Source organism: Melospiza melodia, chromosome 9, assembly GCF_035770615.1.
Source record: "Melospiza melodia melodia isolate bMelMel2 chromosome 9, bMelMel2.pri, whole genome shotgun sequence".
In the NCBI taxonomy this organism is placed as follows: Eukaryota; Metazoa; Chordata; class Aves; order Passeriformes; family Passerellidae; genus Melospiza; species Melospiza melodia.
In genome coordinates this window covers 17,963,367-17,983,323 of record NC_086202.1, presented here as the reverse complement: position 1 = coordinate 17,983,323, position 19,957 = coordinate 17,963,367, and the positions used below count along the sequence as shown (strand labels likewise).

Below are 19,957 nucleotides of genomic sequence, written 5' to 3'. Positions count from 1 at the left end.
TCTCTGCTGTACTCACTAAGAAAATCCATTCACTTGATCTTATGCTTTGGAAGAGACTGTGAATTCCTCCTTTATCTCCTTTGTTATGTCTTCAGTTTTCAAAAAAAAATGCAGAATGCAGAAACCTCTGAAGTCCTTTTTGCTACTACAGTTATAATGTAAACTGACCACTCTGTTGAAATGATGAATGAGTTCACATCCTAACTTAATATACATTCCCACCCAGCACAGGCTGTTTTTACAGTGCTCAGGTTCACATCACAGAGAACTGTTTCTCACAGGAAAAAAGTGTGCAACACAATAAGCACACAAGTTTATTTCACACGCATGCTGGGGACTTTATAGCTGTAAAATACTGCAACTGTGCTCCTGTGTGCTTCACACGACTGCACAGCCAATCACTCTGTCCCTGGGAGAGCCAAATGTTGTGATTAAAATCTTCTCAACACTTCTAGTGAGAACTCATTCTGGACTTCTGTTAGAAGCTATATTTAGTTACTGGGGAGGTGCAAAAAGAATCTGAAGCAAGAAGATAGAGGAAACAATTTAGCTTTTTTTTTTTTTTTTTAAACAGAAGAATTAATTTCTTGGCTGTGAGGTAGTAGTATGGAACCCAAGGCCACATTTCTAAAGTATTTCAGACTGGAAGATACTGAACAGGTTTCATTTGCATTAAGAATTGCAGACTTCCAAAGTATAGTCTTCTCCTAAATCCTCACTCCTTTTGCTTCTACACAGGAAAGTATTAAGGTCATTCAAGAGATGCAACTGACTTATTCCAGACTTCCTCTTTTACTCCTTTTACACAAAGCACAACCATTATCAAAAAACCTAATGAGTTTTGGCATCTCAGGTGAGCCCCTTTTTCCGTCTTATAAGTCCTATATAAACACTGCAACTTCTTAAACACAAAATTGTAACAGAAAGCACACCTTGGCAGCTGACACCAGACAAGACTGAAAGGGCAAATACCACTTGGCTGAGAACTAGAGCTGTCCTTCATCCTTGCACCAATTTGAAACTTTTTTTCATAGTGAACACAAGGTGGGTCTCCCCAAAGGACCTAAACTGAGCAGGACTGATTGATGATCAGATTAAACCAAGTAAAGGCAGAAGTCACAATCTTGGTTACATTGCCTCACTGGAAAGCGACCAGAAATCTTTGTTACACTAGAGTGCAAGAATTTTTTTAAACATCTGATGGTGAACAGTATAAAAAATGCGAAGAAAAGAAATAAAATCACACTGAAACAAGCAAGCACAGGAAATAGTGAAGTGTAAACCATCAACCACAGCTCATGGCAAACACTCCCCCAACAACTTCAGGTTCTAGGCTAGTGGGAACCAACAGTACCACACGGTGAGGTGGAAGGAGGATTTTTTTGTTTTGCTCACTTCTAATTCCTACCATCTATCACATCCTTCTCCCACATTAAGATTTCAGCACACAGCAATCGAGTGAATCTAACAGACAGTAAAGGTCAATTCAGTACTCCAGCCCAGGAATCTGTTACTTTCCAGCCAGTAGGGGAATTCTACTGCAGGAACAGAAGGGGAGATGAGTGGGGAAGGATGTCAACTCAAGCTTTCCATTCTGGCCTTAAACAAATGCAAATATCCTTAAACACTCTCCCCCTTATTAAGCTTATTAAGCCTCTGCTATCTGCAGATAACCCACTGCATTCAGGGAGACACTTTAGCCTGCAACTTTGAAGAAGTAGGAATCCACTCATCAGTTACCCCTATCTGTGTCTGATGTGCTAAAAGGCTATCAGAAAAAGCTGATAGGGCAAATGCAAAAACACAAAACACTGTTATCAGTACCCAGGTCCCCCTCCCACATCTGCTGAAAGCATTTTCTCAGCAAAGCAGGACTTGCTGAAGCTCATGATCAAAAGGCCAGTGCACCCCGTCCCTAAACCATTCCTTAAAGCCAAAAAAGCAAAGCAGCAGGGGCAATCTAAATCAGTGGCTTCTCTACATAGCTTACAAATTTAGAGACATCTGAAAAGCACTGGAAAATAATCTTACTGCTTTAAAGGGACCCATGCCAAACACCAAGGAACAAGCAAATTTCAGCAGCATTATACAAAGCCAAATTTGGTCCCCAATTAAGAATACAAATGACAGCCTGGCACTTCAGGTCTTCCCTCACAGTGAATGATCAGCAAGACAGGGCATGGACTTTTTACCTCACCAATCATATTAGTATCAACAGGAAAGTTGTATTAAACTTGAGACTGGTTAAGTTCCATGCACACAATCCTTGTGCAGTCTTCAGCCTGCTACACAAGTTATGAGAGTAAACTAAGAGATAGATTTATTTTGTTAGACAGGAATTACTTTAGATATATTTTCCAAATAAGATAAAAGAATCCTGCAGAACCTTTTACGGGCTAGCCTTGAAAGAAGACCCCAAAATATTTATTAGTGTTACATACTTGAGAGTGTTACACAAGCGAAGTACAATTTTACACAAATACGTATCTCAACTGTAGCAGCTCTCAGAGAATGGTGTGGCGTCACTGCTGTCTGCAGGTTTACACAAATTTGCAATTTTGACACAAACATACTTTATTCTTTCAAGCCTGAATGCAATATGCTAGCTGAAACACCCATTGTTTGTAGAAGCTCTACCCGAAAAAGATAAATACAATTTCACTCAAGTGAATGAGGTGACTGGATTCATGCCAGAATGAGGACAAATGTTTCTTGATAACACCCAGCCTAAGCCTCTCCTTCCTCAACAGATTAAAACCTGATGCATATGGAAAATCCTGCAATATTCCCAATACAAAATTCAGGGGTATTTGCTCAAATCTTTTCTCCTCATCCTGTCTTTGGGGGGAAATTCACATCCGTTCACTGGGTGCCACACTGACAATCCGGGCATAGTCAACTCGATAATACTTGAAAGAATAGATATAGCTTTACCTGGTCTTCTCTACTCCTGACAGGGAAATTTATTTCAGTGTTTATGCTTCTGGTATAACGGACAGTTACTGATACTACTTTAGATCAGCACACTTTTCCTTTAGCTTTTAGACTGCCACCTTTAGCTTTATGAAGCTTACCTTCACTTGTAAACTTTAACCTGATGCAGCAGTGATGAAGACAGTAGCCCCATACTCACTGAATTTCCACCAATGTGTTTATTTTTCTCTTTGTCTCAAAACTAGAGCATGTGTGCTAAATTCCTAACATTATCTGAATCATATTTCCAGCATAGTAACTATTAAAGGTGTTTCTTCCAAAGTTTTGCACCGGAAGCAATTCCCCCCCTATTTTCTCCAGAATCCAACTTCAGAGGATTTTGATTACTAAAAGAGAAGTATTTTCAGCTGTCAAAAAGTCAAAACAGTAGAGCATTTATTCTACAGACTCCAAGCACAGTAACATCTTTGAGCACTATTCTTATGAGACTGCTTTCTACTGAGGAAAGCTACACTTCTCTCTGGGCTCACACACCATCTATTCTTAGAGCCCCTGAAACTTTTCCCAAAACAAACAGGATGTCAGAGGCTGGTCCCAACACAAACCCATGCAGGAGCCACCCTGGAAGTAACTGAAAATCCACCGGAGAATTAAGTGCGTTGGAGACACTGCCTCCTAAAGCAGCTTCTTCTACTGGGAGCTCGACCCTCCAGAAAACATCCAAGTCCTCCACTACACAGAAAAGATGAGGAAAGACTGTCAGCGTATGCTATTGCCACGTTAAAAGCCTTTCTGAAAAGAACCAACCAGCTTCCCTCCCATCAAATTTTACTTGTTAGCAGAGAAGAAGAGCCAAGGATTGTGTTTAAAGCACAAGACCACATCGAGACAGTTTTTAAGGGTTAGTTTGCCTAGTTTTGCTGAAGCACAGAAGAAGCGGCGGCAGCTCCCGCGGGCTGGACGCGGAGGAGCGCTGCCCGCGGAGGGCGGCCGGCCCGGTTCGGCGGTGCCGGTCCCGCAGGCGGAGCCCGAGCCCAGCCGCTCCCGGCAATGCGCGCACACCGCAGGCACACACGCACGGGGAAGGAGAGCCGTCCCGCCACATCCCGGGGGCAGTCAGTTACCTCTGGGCTCCTCACGGCAGCCTTTGCAGGAGCACAGCCCCATGGCAGGTGGCAGCGTCCCTCCTGGCCCCGGCCAGCCCGCTCCCGGCCAGGCGGGGCCGCCTCCAGCATCCCTGGCAGCGGGGCGGGCAGCCGGGATAGGGCTGCAGGGACTACGCAGGGACAGCGGCAGGTCGGTGCCCTGGAGCTCCCCGCCTTTGTCGCCCGCGTTTCCAGCCGGCCTCGAGGCAGAACTCGGCGCTTCACGGCTCCCTGCCCCTTAAACCGGGCTGGCTTATTAATTACAGTCACCCTTTGAAGGGTGAGAGCCACCGGAGCCTGCTTTGTACGAGAGGCTCTCAGATGGCCAGAGGGCAACAGACACCCAGCACAAACCTTCAGCGTGCATAGAAAGATACCAGATAGACTATTTCACCTCTTGCAAAACTCCCTCACGACAGGACAGGGTCATATGGTATATCCCCCACAAGAGTAAACACCATATATCTGAGTCTCCACAGAGATACTGAGTGTTAGAGGGACCTTGCATTCTTGCAAAGGTCAGCGCTGCTCTAGCAATATTCAGAGGGCTCGTTTACATGCTCACTTTTAATTGCATTAACCTGAGTCACCAGCCACAAAAACAAGATAAGCTTTTTGTTTTGGGATAAGGAAAGAACAACATCCCTAGAACAGATGTTTGCTGGATCTCTGATGACTCCGTGCTTGTTCCCTAGACCCTGCAGCATTTCACTCCAGCAGGGACCCTGCTTATTGAAGCCCCAGTGCCCAGGTGCAGCAATGCCCTGAGCACTGCAGCAGAGACACAGTTTGTTTTATACACCAACTCACAGGCAAACTGGCTGCCTTTGCAAAGCTTGGGTCAAGCTAAAGAGTTGGATGTCACAAGAAAGTGACTGAATGATAAAGTCTTTTCCAGGCTGGACACTGCAGAAGAATACACTCTTTGATAGCAGTATGCAATGCACAAAAATTAGTTCGGGTGGGAGGGGAGAAAGCTACACAAATAGAGGTTTGGGGGTAGGGGAGATAACAAGGAGATACATCTTTCAATACAGTTAAAATACCAGAAACAGCCTGAGCCCAAGAACTGATATGCAGCTCCAGCTCCTAGTACATATTTCAGCCTTTTGAGCTAAAGTTCTTCAGAATGCACTTCCAGGAGAGAAAATGAATGACCTAAAGGGTAGATGTCTACCAGGTCTCCCATCATTAAAAAGAAAAAAACAAGAAAACAAAAAACTACAATAATGTTTTACAGAGAGGTCCTTCTGCAGAGTATTCAGCTGTTAACTGCACACTTGAGCAATCCCAGAGTATGAGCATTCATTAGTTAGCACAAAAAAACCAAAACAAAACCAAATCCCACACAGGATAGAAGACGGACAGGGCAGGAAAGCTTTCCCACCACCACCAAACACACTAGAGGAAGTTCAAGATATTCCTGCAAGAGAACCGAAGGAAATCCAGTATTCTGGCTTTGCTGGTACCAACTTGTTCCTCTTGGATAGATGTGTGAGAATTCATCTCAGTTGTTTTGTTGAGCCTCTAAACTCGTCAGAGAGTGCCAATAGCTGACAGCTGCTTGGAAATCCATCTCTTGTGCAGAGCGCTCCCTTGCCTTGTACAGCAGCAGAGACTTCCCTTTCCTCTTGGCTAGGGGGTGATCTGATCTCAGGGAAGAGGCACGGGAACCACCTGCTTGAGGGGCTGGACAGTCTCCTGGCAGCACTTCTCCGTTTGGTTTTAAAGAAGCTCCAGGCAGCCCCCAGCACGGAGGAGCTTTCCAAGCCCTGGAAAAGCCGCAGGGTTTGCTAAGGGCACTGCCAGAGCAGCGCCAGATAGATAACAGGGATGGAGGAAGCACCCTCCTCTCCAGCTTTCCAGCCTGGCACCCAAGTCAGCTCCATGGAAAGGTGGATGCTGTATGTCAGAGGAACTCCCAGACTACCTACAAGATACTGAAATTTGATTTTTTTTAGAAGATTTAGGACTATTACGAATATCACTTCACACGGACAGGTGAGGCTGATGAGGGGTTTGGCACACGTACTTAGTTCAGACAATCAATCTGACAGTTTCAACAAAGCATTTAAAGATTTTTTTTTTTGTTTTTTTTTCATTTCTATTACTGAAACACTGCAGTTTTAAACTCTACTTATTTTCGCAAAATATTTAGAAAACTGACAAAAAGTTTGTCTTACCTTTTGATTTAACCATGCACGTCTTCTCCTTAAGACACCACCAAGCAAACACCAACTTTAGACTAGGGTTTACAAAATCAGGAGCCCAGAGTTCAATGTCTAAATTTGGATTTCAAATGCTAAAACATTATGCTGATCTTTCAAAAACTCCAAGGACTTAGCAGTTCCCTGTAAAATTAACTGGAGCAGACTGAGTGCCCTAAGATTTTTTGAATAACGCATCTACTTTGCACTTTTTTTTTTCCTCTGCCATAGCTCTTGGTTCCACCATCTGAAATTCTTGATTTAAAGTTTATATTCCCTCTCATTTCTTAAGAAATACAGTAGTGTATTTCTTAAGTGTATATTGTATGCGTATAGTGTATATTCAGTGTATTCCCTGCCACTGAAAAGGAAAGCCAGCTGCTAAATACTGCTGTGTGAAAAATGAACTTTTATATTTCTGGACACTGCTAAACATCTGGAAGCCAGAGGTAAAGATTTCAGTTTTAGTTAAGCCAATCACTTATATTCAATGGGAAAAAATACTCTAACCGAGTAAGTTTTTAAAAATTGCAGGATGGCAGAGGAATAGGTTATTCTAGTTCAATGATTCACTGCAGACATGACAGAGTATTAGTGGCGGAAGGTGTTTATCAATCATTCCTTTACTAGGAAACAAATGGCTTTTGTGATTCCCATCTATATCAGTTACATCTCTAGAACTGGGCAAGCATTTATTTTGGAAGCTTTTTTAGACATAAGACCATGATTACATAGTTTTGGAGATTTTCCTCACCATCCCCTCCTCCCCAAGGAGCAACAACTCATCTGAAGAACACAAAAGTTAACACCACCTTGCATCATTTACCATTAAACAGGTGAGCTGGGCTTCATAGAGAATGGACCTAAGCCAGCCGGTAGCAAACATGAACTCATGGAAAGCTCACAATTTATACTAATACCCATGCTCAAAATTCAGAAGAATGTGTTAGAATTTTCAAGCTTGGCCAATAAAAGCTTGTTTTGCCTGATCTGTAAAATTATTTATACTATGATGATCTCCATATCAATCAAATAATCTGTAAACCAGGGAAATTATAGACTTCCTCTTCAAAAGTTAAAGCCTTCATAAAATGCAAAGTTTACTTTCTAAGTCAGATTCAGGATGGATTATTTCCAGGATTTCCAAAGTACATGGTGAAGCAAGAAGTGGCTTGCCAGGCCACAGTGGAAATACTCTGACTCTCCACACATTTCCAAATAGCCACTGGACTCAGAAGAAAGAAGAGACTATTCTGGGAATGTAGTAACAGAGGTAGAAGAGTACATTACAACCAGTCTTAGTTCATATATATCTAAATACTCTAACCCCCTTAAAAACCCACTACATTTCTTATAATAGCCTGAAACTACAAAGTGAATTTTCTAGCCTAGTATTTATTTAAAAAGTGACATGCTATCTCCCCTAAGGCTTTTTCCTGTGAGAGCAGAGCAATGTAAACCATCCTCACCCTTTCAAACCCCAGTCTTCATCATCCCCTGCTCTCCAAATACACACTTCTAGTATGTTTAATATAAACTGCAAAGGAAATGTTTTTGAAAACTGCAGTTCTCCAGGCTCCTAAGACTCTGAAAAATAACCTGCTGAGAGAAGAATTAGACCTTCATGGTTTAAAGGAACAATTTATAGTTCATCTGTTCTTCACAGAAGACATTAGCACAGAAAACACAAGTTCAATGCAGATATATCACCAGACTGTATGAGAAACTTCATGAAAGTACACATTTTGTATTCACAGGTTGCCATGCCCCAAGTGACCTAAAATGCATTCCTGTTAACCAGGTTAGGCTAAATTTACAATGGAGCACAGATCTGTTAAGAAAAGGCTCACAGGCTTCAAAAAATAAAGAAAAAAAGAAAGGATCAAAAGTCACCTGTTCTGTCAGGAATCACATTTCAAAACATCTAGCCTTGTCCTATTAAAGAATTTCTAGTCCAGAAAGAGTCAAAAGACACCAAGTTGATAAAAAGTTCTTCTGATTTGACTATATCCATTGCTTTCTCTTCTCCATCCAATCACAGCAATTCCAAGAGAAATTCAGTCATACCATCTGACACTCCCATGACAATAATTTTCACTGGCATTAGGACATTTTTTCGTATCAAATGGAATATGAAAATGGCCATATTTTAGGAGATTTGTAGGTGTCCACCTGCTTTGCTTTTTCTTTCAAATAACGACTCTGCAGCCTAAAGCACTTGTGAAGTGCAAAAGAGAATTCCCTGAATTCTGATGAACGCAAAAAATTAAAGAATTTTAGGTGCAGGCATCAACAAATGAAGAAAGTTTGGTTCGAAATTCCAATACAGATTTAGCCACACTATGCTTGAGTATCTCCCCAGGTTTTTGCTTTGAGGGCATCAGCAAGCTCTGGAGCCTCTGGCATTGAAATGCTGAGGGAACACCAAACAAATCCCAAACAGTCAAGCCTTACAGATGGACAAAGTCCCCTTTTGCAGCTGGTTGTGGCAGAGCTGCCACTGTTCCTGTTCCATTTTTGGCAGCAGAAGGGCAGCAGGTAGGCACACTGGCTGGTATCAGCAATTCCTGCCTGGCACTGCCATGGACCCATAGCTGCTCTTTCACAGTTCACACCAGTTAGAGCCCCAAGGGGAAGAGCAGCTGAGCACACAGATTGTAAGAAGCAGCTTTACTGCAAATACCTGAAGGCATCTCGCTGCCCTCAGCACTCAAAGCTGCTAAAGGGAACCCTTTCCTAACAGATCCCAGTGTACACAGAGCAGACAGCCTGCTTATTAATGTATGCAAGCTTTTGCACTGCTTTGGCTCACAGAGAGACAACTCTTCGCTGGCTGCAGAAATTAAAGCTAATGGCATAGAGGTCTGAGCTTGATCAAAAATATCTGGACAATAAAAAACAAACACCCCCCCCCCAAAAAAAAAAACCCAAACCACAACAAATACCAAACAAACAAACAAAGCCCCCTGCAGGTTCTTAAGCTGGGTGTAAGGTATGCTACCCCATAGGCAATACATCCTTGTCATATTTCCTCCTCCCTATGAAGTTCAAAATGCCCAGAGCAAACAAGTTCTCACTGATAGCACACTAATTATCCCTAAGCTATTTCAGACAAATATAGAGGGGGTTTTGCCTGTGAACCCTCTCTCACAGCTGTTTGACACTGGGCCAGTTGCCACTTCAAACTGGTGCTGGTGCATTCGTAAACACCCCAGATAGCAGTTTCTCAGTTCTGTCTTTTGGATCCTGGATCAGCACACTATCAGCTGCACCTCCCTTTCCCCCCACACCTTTTGTGGGCCTCATAAGAAGGACCTGTGTTGTAGTTCTCTTACCTTTTCTTCCCAGAATGACTGCCACATGGTATTTCCAAGTCAGTGTAGCCTACTGAGCAGTTAAGGTGCGGTGCTAACGGGTGCCTCCAAAGGGTGCTGCCCTACAGGATTGCCAGTATCAAGGAACAGAATCACAGAATCATTAGGGTTCGAAAAGACCTCCAAGACTGAGTCCAGCCTTTGACTGAACATCACAATGTCAACTAAACCATGGCATTAAATGCCATATCCACTCTTTTCTTCAACACTGTGAAGAAAAGGGACAGTGACTTCACCATTTCCTTGTGCAGCCTGTTCCAAGGCTTGACAAGACTTTCAGTGAATAAATTCTTCCTAATGTCTGCCCTGAACCTCCCCTGGCACAGCTTGAGGCCTTTTCCTCCTGTCTTTATTTCCCTTCTGTTAGAATTTAATGTGTGCTGTAACATGGCCATATATCATGTATCTTATTTTACTTCATCATGCTAACCTAATAGAGTACTTTATTGGCCTCAGAGATCCCAGACATTGCATAAATCTTGTGGAGAATTCACCCACTGTTATTGCAAATGGGAGCACAGCTCTTTCTGGGGCTGAACAAAACCCATAACAGCAGCAACAGAGCACACAAGCTGTAAAATATCACTGAAGACTTGATTTCTGACCAACTAGCAAGAAATATAGAGATGATGCTACATAACTGATCATGCTGACAGTTTGATAAGCAAATCTCTATGTATCAAAGCTGTACTTGCACCAGAATACTTAAAAAAAAATAAATCCCTCTATTAAATACACATGCCTTAGGACTTAGTAGATTATCCTCAAGGTAGAATATTCAATAGCAGAACTCACTATGGAAAGTCTCAGCAGGAAGTATTCAAAATCTTACCTAATTTGCACTGAAAAATCAACCTGAGGAGATCAAATGATGCCTTGCACATTTCCACTACAATGTGTCATCACACTACAAAGCCATATTTCTATACCCAAAGGGCAACCTATATAACATGCTATATTTGTCTCTCAGGAACACAATGGGTTAAGGAGGACTGCTCAAAACCAGTCAGAGGTTACATTTTAATGATCTGCACTAGCAGAAAACCCTATTCATGAAACTTCTTAAGTCTCATGCTCCTTTCACAGCAGGCCTTATGCGACTGCAATTGAAGTTTTAAAAACCATCATTCTTCTTTAAAGCCAGCACGTGCATTAAAGACAGCTAGGTGCTACTGATCAGGGATCAAATGCACAACTTCTCCTGGAACACAAATCCCTGGACAGCAGAACACAGGTATGCTATTGCAGCCCATTTCCAGTCCTACTTTCAGCTGCCCATGGCCCCAGAGCACTGAGGGATGGAGGCAGTACAAGTTGAAGTAGATCAAACATTTCTAATAAAACAAAGGCAGGATCTTGTTTATTTCATGAGGCAGGGTCATTACCTGCCAAATGCAAACATAAGCCTTGGGCATTGCATATGCGACAGGAAAAAAGAAAACCAAGAAAAAGGCAATTTACAGGCTGCAGGTGCCTCCTGATGGCCTTCAAGATGTTTTAAATTGATAACTTAAGGTGAGCCAAAACATTCTTAACTATCAGGGAGCCTCATCGGCCTCAGGGGAAAAGAGGAGCCCAATAACCTTTCTGCCCAAAACTCTGGATACAGCCCCAAGACCTTCACCTGCAGTGAGTCATCATCCTAAGCAAGTAGAAGAGGACTGGTCAAGCTGTAGGGATACAGCACTGGACTGAACACTTACTGAAATCAATAAGGTTACATGAATTGAGAGCAAAGTTCAGTCCTCTTTTCTTTTTTTTCCACATTCTCTTTTCATAAGAATTCAGTGACATGATAGAGTCAAGCATTCAGGGAAAGTACAGGTCAGAATATCAGTAAGAAGAGAAGCCTTGCTTGCAGGAGATTTGAGCTGCTAGCATTTATCTGCACAAGGGAAATGAGAGGCTCCATTAATTACTCAACTACCAGTTCATCAACTTATATCCATTAGTAAAGCAAGCCTAGAAATACTGGCAGCTGATTGATACTTCTGTTGAACAAAAGGAAGTTATCGAGGTCTGAGCAGGCCATGAAAGCTATTTTTTTCAGTTCAATAAAAGAATCTCAGTAGAATTAAGAAAGGAGTAATCCCACACAAGGCAGATAGTATCTTTTGGAAAATGCCAATGCATTAAAATTGCAAAATTTTGGAAAGAAATATTTTGAAAAATAAGTTTAGCAGGCTCAGGATGGGGGAAAGAGGAAAACAGTCCGACAGATGCCACTAAATAGCCCATAAACAGTGGGTCAGTATGTTAACCTGAAACAGTGGAGACCTACACCCAAGTGGCTTCCCCACAGTGTCTATACAGAACAGGTTCTGCTCTTATATTACAATTTTAAGACCAAAACAAGATTGAAATGGGTAAACAATATGAACTTGAATGTTTTCAAAGACTGTTGATTTTGGCATCTGAGACAGCAGCTGTACATTGTGAATACATGGAGTGTGTTCAGGACAGAATACTACAGAATCACAGAATATTCTGGGTTGGAAGAGACTCACAAGGATCACAAGCCCAGCTTTTACATCAATGATCCATATGGGCATCAAGCCCACAACTTTGGCATCATTAGCACCGCACTCTAACCAACTGAGCAAACGTGCAGGAATGTGTTCAATACTGCATTCTGCCTACAGAGCACAACACTGGCTTCACAGGCTGGGCAAAGACGTCGTTAGGGAACCCCTGCTCGCTGGTTTGCTTGGAGGAGACACGAATGAACACAGCAGAGTAGCCAGTTTCCTCTGAGAGGATGAACTCGCTCCAGGGATTCACGGCATTGCCATCGCAGACAGCGAGAGCAGAAGCTGGAAATAAGGAGCACCATCTAGTGCTCAGGAGAGACGGAGCAAGCAGAACAGAGAGCAACGCACCAGCACTCCCCGGGCGCAGAAACTCAGCACACACACTTCCTAGGAAACTCAAACTGCACTTGAGCATAAAAAGACACAGCAGCTGGGAAAAGGCAAGCAGATGTATCCATCATCATCTGAGTGTTAAAACCTTATTACCTTAAAAGTCTCAACCCAAGAAAAAACGTAATAATAAAAAACTGTTACCCGACTATGACTGCAAAGAAAGCATACAATTTTATCATTCTGGGCACTCCTTTGAAAAGAAAATTTAGAAAAAGCCCTTATTGTTTCTCACCCCTCAATAAATGGAAAAGTCTATATTATGTTTCAAGAGGCAGGTTTTTTAATGACATACAACTGCATGCTCTCAGCTATGCTCCAGACATGTACAAGTAATAAAAACAGATCTGACAGGGCCCTCCACTGCAAAATCAACACCTCCAATCTTCTTGTCCAGGCCAATGCAATGCCATGGACATGGTAACATCCACAGCTCTCTCTTGCTGAGTGTTTCCAGAATGCACTGCTGCAACTACTCTGTCTTAAACTTCCTTGTAGGACCCAAAATTACTTTATTTTGCTGCCATTCCCTAGTCAATATGGTGGATGCCAAATTACAGGAATCTAAACATACCTCTCAAATATCAATATCATTGCATATTTAGATATGCACAGTCAGTTTTCAGCTGTAGACTTCAGGAGAAAACTTAATTACCAATGGCAAATTCAGGATCCTGCTGTTAATTGGAATTGCAATTTGCATTGAATAATAGAGAACACAGAATGATTTTCAATGTATGAATTTCTAATTTCTCCTCCTGGTATTTTAATTACACAGCATCTCAACAGGAACTGAGATAAAAAGGCCACAAAAATAGCTTAATTGGTGTTGATCACCTGGGATGCAACAGTGTACCACAGATCAGACTGCTCTGTGGGCACCGTTCCACCTACTGGTACAAGACAAACAAGCTGCCACTCCAACTTCTCTGTCAGATACTGTAACAACACAAATGGACCCCTACAGAACAAATAAACAATTATTGTTCCTGTAAGAATTAGGACTCCTACCTTCTTATTCTGCCTTTCTTGATTTTCCTTCTTCTTCTGCAGCCAAGGCCATGAAGTAGTTTCTGCAGAAGCCCTGCACAAAGTTCCTGCATGAGGTATTTTATTTTGCCCCAGCCTAACTTCTGGCATAATGCAACCACTAATCCATCTTTGAAGGATTCAGTATTCCATGCAAGTTCCTTTTGTAAAGGCAAGTTGCCTATAGTGAATTCAGTCTTTATAACTAACTGAAAGAACACACCATTAGAGAACTGACTTCTAAAGTTTTGAAAATAACCTTTGACATGTAAATCATGTATAGGCAGTGACCCTTGCTCTGGCTAAGTCTGCAAAAAAACCAAGGTAACAACTATGAAGAGGAATGAACTGCTTCACCAAAGAGAGGGGTGTTGCTAACTCAACTGGAGCACAGAAAACAACCTGAAGGTGCAGTTTTCACCACCTTAGTTGGATTGACCTGAAGTCAAACTGGTTTGAGAACTTCTTTCAGTCATAAGAGCTGAAATGAAAGATATGATTAAATATATGGAAACAAGATCAACCCCTTCAGCAGCTGTTTCCAATAAAAATATTAAATTCATTACAAAACTGCACTCTCATTCTCACAAAGTCTCAGCTAAGATCTGCCACTGTTCACCTTAGCAAAAAGCACCTTGGCAAGAAGCAGGAACTAATTATCATCAGTGATAAGGGACATCAAAATGTGCACCATGAGTACCTCCTAACTTCTGAAACTTTTTACCGCTCCCCTTCTTGATTCTAAAAACCTTAATGTATCAGGAAATTCTCTGTCTGCAGAAGAACCTGAGCATCTCATAGTGCTGCAAAGACTGGGGAATGAAACTAGGTAGACCACTTGCCACAAGACATTAAGACATTGTTTCCTAAAAGGTGAGACTTCAGAAGCATTTAAGTCATCAACATTCCTTAAGACATTCTCTGAGCTTAATCCCTGTGGCTTCTTACAAGCTGCATTACACCACTCCAAAATGCGCTGTAACCTCAGGTGAGCACTGAGTATTCTGTTGCCCCTGGCAACAGCAGATGCTGTTTTTGTTGCCAGATTTGGACTCCTCTCCCAAACAACACAGATAATTTCATCCATAAATACCAGCTGCTGTGGAATGATTACCCCAAATGGTACAACATTTGCACCTGACCTCATACTACCCTGATAACTTTACAAAAACATCCCCCACCACCTGCTAATGTGCACTGGAGTATGAGAGCCACTTGCACCCACAGCTTACCCCACCATTCCACTCTGAGCTTCTATGATGAAGGGAAGCATGAATGGATTCAAAAGGGTCCAGAAATTTAGACAGTTTCCCCAGAAAGGAATATAGAGAATATATTTCAGGAAGTCCTGTCACCAGATCTAACCCTGGTTTGACTGTAGAACTTTTCTGCAGCCTCTCGTGTCCCTGGTTAACCCTTCTCCCAGCTGCCCTATACAGCTTAGAAATGAACTCGATGAAACATGAATAATACACAATGCCCATCATTAGTTCTTGTTACTCAGCAGAAAATCAATACAGGCTCTGTTACAGCACAGGACATGCTGTTACTCCACTCCCTGCCCTCTGAGGGAACAGCTCTCACAGCCAAACTTAACACAGCCTGCAGCACAGGAAAGGTGGCAAGATCACAGCAACAGCTGCACAACAAGGACACTGAGTGCCTTAGCCATCAATCACAAAATAGGGTTTTGGAGATAACTGGTACCACAGACTTTGGAACTCTTTGGAAATTTTTCAGATCTCAGCCTCTTCTCTTTGCCAGATAAACTCATATCAGCTATAGGTACACTTTAGGAATGTTCCACTCCATTCTTAATTTTGTTGGTTAAAGCTCTGATGCTTACTAGCACAGTAAAACCCTAATATATACTTAGAGCTATTGAATATACCTGTGTTCACAAAATCCTCAACTTAGCTACGACAGATTTAAAAAAATATCTTACCATTTCTATAGAAACTGTAGAGTCCCAGCTTATAGTGGGATAAATGAAACACAATTAGACAGAAATGTGATCATGGCTATACATTCAACACAGGGAAAGATGGGCAGTGATGGGAAATAGAGATCTGGGTCCTGCAAGATCATTTGTGCTGCCCTTCCTATCTGGCATCTGTTTCAGAGCTGTTCACTACGTGGGTGTTCTGCAGGCTGGCAGCCACGCAGAACACGGTCATTTCAGAACACATGAAAAAAAGAAAAGGCATTAATGCCAAAACCAGCACAGAATAAATGTACTGTGAACAAAATGGGCAACTCTTCGGGCCACATTCTCCAGTGATGTCTGTGTCAATCACATTCTGTATTGACTGGCTATTTATGGTGGTTTTCAATATTTACTATCCATGTAGCAACTAAGTTTGTTACAAACGGGATTTAGCTGCATAAGTTAGGGAAAACATCTTCATTTTGCAGACAACCTATGTGCAGGGTTTGAACACAAATACAATACAAATACTCCCAAATACAATCAGAACTGAACCAAATTGCTCCTGCAATAGGGAACTTAGTTATAAATCTATCTGGAGATACCAACTCTGTACCCAGAAAGCATTTTTATCAGAGCTAAAATGACTGCAAAAGTTTTACATTAATACTACAGTGACAGATCATTAGATTTTCTACCTGAAAAAACTTCAGCAGCACTTCCATTCTAGGCCATTTATTTTCTTAAACCTTTTATCCAAAGGGAAGTGTTTTGAAGCTTTTTGTCTGCCCTCCCACCCACTTCCCAAAATAATTAGTATACATGAAAGAAATTGCATCCAGATACCACTTTTCCCTAAGTTCTGTGCCTGTTTCTCCTGCAACAACCAGAAGAATGCATCCACAGAGAGACCACACAATGCTCCAAGCAAGGAGCCTCTCCAAACAGGAAAGTCAAGGATCATGATGCATTTCAACTACTGAGGCACCATAGCAGCACTTATACCCAGAACAAAGAACATCATGTTGTCAAGTCCCTTTTCTCAGTCTCACTGGATAATCTTGCCAGTCTATCAGAACATTCAGGAGGGATCAATACAACTCAATTACCATTAGTGACAACTGATGGGAGTGATGTGATGTTGTAATGAAAGCACAAAAAACTGCTGGCATACCTGGAGTAATTTCAAACAGATGTTTCCCTGGTTCGTCAGGATTAGGCGGCAGCTCATTCACCTGACTGCCTTGCAGTAGTATCAAACCCTGTAATGGACACAAACATTAGTGAAAAGGGAAAGGCCACTAAAAGGGTAAGGAAAAGATGATAAAATGCATAGTAAACTCAAGTCCAGCTCATCTACTGAGCCCAACACCTTTCCACAGATTTGAGCAAGAAAATAATTGAGCTGGTTATCCACCTGCTTCACTGTCCTTTCTGTCACACTGGACACTGCTGGTTAAGGCTGTTTCCTCTGGAATAACACAATTCTGAGCATGCAGAAATGATTCTCCTTGGTTTCCACACCTAATTATCCCTTGCAAGAGTTTCATCTCACATTACACCTACTCTTCTGAACCCCTGAATTTCTGGTTGCAGCATGCATTTGAATAAAGTGGCTGATTTTCCAGAGATGCTCAGTACACAGAAGTTCCCAGGGAAATACTTGAAGAGAGCAGCTAATTCAGGTTTGAAAGACAATGGACAACTTTTTATTCCAAAAGACTCTAGCTTCCCTAGAAAAAACCTGAGCCCCTTCCCAAGTTCAAATGCTGCCAGTATTCAGCTTCATTTCCAGTTTGAGCCCAAGCATAATTAACACAATATATTCCAGTTTGTGAACTCTGCATAGCTGGTGACATAGTATCTTCAAAGTGAACAAAATCCTCTTCATCTATGGAAAAACTGAAAGAGACATCACAAGAAGCTCTTCTCCAGTAACCTGAGTGAAACAAGCATTTAATCTCTGATATTTTAATGGGTTTCCAGCTAACATTCTTCAGGACCTATGCACAATGAGACAGACTCTGGGACTCTCAAGAGTTAAGCCATGAAGAAGGTAATCAGCAGTTCCCACTCCTGCACTGAACTGCCCTGGAATGCAGACAGGGTCCAGAGCATCTTTTCTTGATGAACAGAAAATGAAGAAAGTTGTTTCAGTCAGATTTTTCACACCTATCTGTGGTTGATGAGAATGTAGCTATGCATGTTTACCGATCTGGCAACAACCAAATCCAAGACACACTGGACCATCATAATATTGGTAATCACAACAAATTCTAGTTATGCTATTTGTCAGCTTCCAGATCCACATACAATGGAGTAATACAATTAGTGTCTCATGAGACAGACAATCCCAAATTTCAACTAAGAGAAGACAACTCATCATAAGAGTTTTGCAATCTTCTCTATAAAAAAAAAGCCAGATGTATTACTTTGTCACTATTCAGTATAACTTCCATAGCTTTGCTGCTCAGGAATGCATCCTCCTACAAATGCTTTGTTCAGCAGGGTCAAGGCTTAGCTCCTGTCCCCTACCCAGTGTAAGGGTAAGGTTGTGGAAGGACACTGTGGAGGAGGGCACTTAGCAGAGTCCATGCTGAGTGCTTTCTCAAGAATGGTTGTAAGATTTAAAATTGAGGCAAAATAAGTTAACACAACAGGATAAGCCTCCACCACCCTTACCTCCCAATCCTGTTGCCCTGCAATTTGGCTCTGGGGTTCACTGAAATTAGAAGATAAACTGAAGACATTCCATCAATAACAGGAAAACACAGGAAAGGCAACTTGACAAAAATGCAAATGCATCTGAAATCCAAATGGCATCAAAAAAATTATGTAAAATATCATCTTTAAAGTCCAGTGGCCAGAACACATTCTAGAAAATTATTTCTAAAGTGCAAAATGCAAGCCCACTGCAGATGCATTAAAGCCTTTCATCATGTCAAGTCAATACTGAAGGAAGGGTTAATGAATCAGCTGCACAGTGGCTTCTTTTCCCCTGGAAACTGGGGAGGGATGTATGCTCTCTCCTTTCCTGGGAACAGAAACAAGCCCAAAACTCCTTTAAAAACACAAACATATTGACAGAGTCAGTAGGAGCATCAAAACCTCTTTGCAGGTCAGTCCTCCCTTCCCCCCATCCTCATGGGGCAAAAAAAAGAAAACTCTTGCAGAAAAGCCATGGCTGCAGATCCACCCTCTAACCTCTGGTCTCTGATGGAGTGGGCTGTGCAAGTGCAGCTGTCATGTGGCACACAAATAAAAATTGAGTACCTTCAACAGTACTCAATCCATTAAGACAACAGAAAATTTCCTCTCCACTCCAGAAAGCCTGTGTGATTCTCCTGCCATTAGATTACAATTCCACCTTTTCAGCAATATTATTAAAGGAAGAGTATCTACAGTTTGCTCCAAGAATCTGAAACAGGCTTTCATAAAAATAGGCAAGCCAACATCCATGAAGAAAAAGAAGTTGTTTCATGTTTCTCTTTTGAAACATTATGCCATAAATCTCATTTGACTTCATCAGATAAACAATGAGAATATAACTCTCTTCCAGAGTATGTATAAATAATCAAGTAGGTGGAAGATCAATGGGAATTTCAGTGAAACTATTGATTTAGTTTTTACACACAAGCTTAAAGGCCATGCTTAATAAATAAAACAAAAATACTTAAATCAGGCATGAGTACCTTTAGGGCTGAAGAAAATTAGGGATTAATATCAATAACAACCGGAGAAAATATCTGCATGACCTATAAAAAAATCTCCCTACAACAAAGGGTCTCAGTTGTCTTTCTAAGATGCATGGGCACACCTGTGCCATTGCCCCTTCATTCCAGAGAATCCCAAGCAACAGCTGTCCATAAGTCCCATAAGTACATCTCACCTGTGGGATGTATCCAGTCCTAGCTGAAGTCAGATGCAAATCCTAATTTGTATAGGATGATACAGGACTATGTTCTGACTATTCTTGTGGGAGTTGCAAATATCTTCCCACAGTGATAAATGTAACCCTGTGCCCAAAAAGGGCCAGGGTTAAAGAGACCCTTCACAACCTGACAGCCTGAGGCCATTTCTTCCTCATCATATTCACTGACACGGTTCAGAAGTGCCCAGCTCTCCCATATGCATTGCATATGAAGATAAGGTGCCTGGCTTGAAAGTGCAAAATCCATCTCTTGCTGGCAGCATCCTGAGTAATCAACTTACATCATCAAGTTCAAATCTCTCTAGCCTTTACGTAGCAGACTTTCCATAATTATGGACCAAATCCCTGATCAGGAGAATGCAAGATACAAGATGCAGTCAACATCCTCATTCATCTACTGTATTTATGTCAGGCCCACAGGGGAATATTAATTTCCATTCTCACTCTACAATGAAATTTATGTGTGACAGTCAAGCAGGCAGCTGCATC

At 41.8% G+C, this 19,957-nt stretch overlaps 1 protein-coding gene across 1 annotated transcript in view; it reads right to left on the bottom strand.

Annotated features, from left to right (window-relative positions):
- The window catches only part of ARHGAP22 (Rho GTPase activating protein 22), a 119,652-nt gene that overhangs the window by 85,003 nt on the left and 14,692 nt on the right, over window positions 1–19,957 (bottom strand). The window contains exon 3 of the mRNA XM_063163598.1: window positions 16,712–16,799. Coding sequence (XP_063019668.1) covers window positions 16,712–16,799 — 88 coding nt within the window. The remainder of the gene's footprint in view (window positions 1–16,711; window positions 16,800–19,957) is intronic.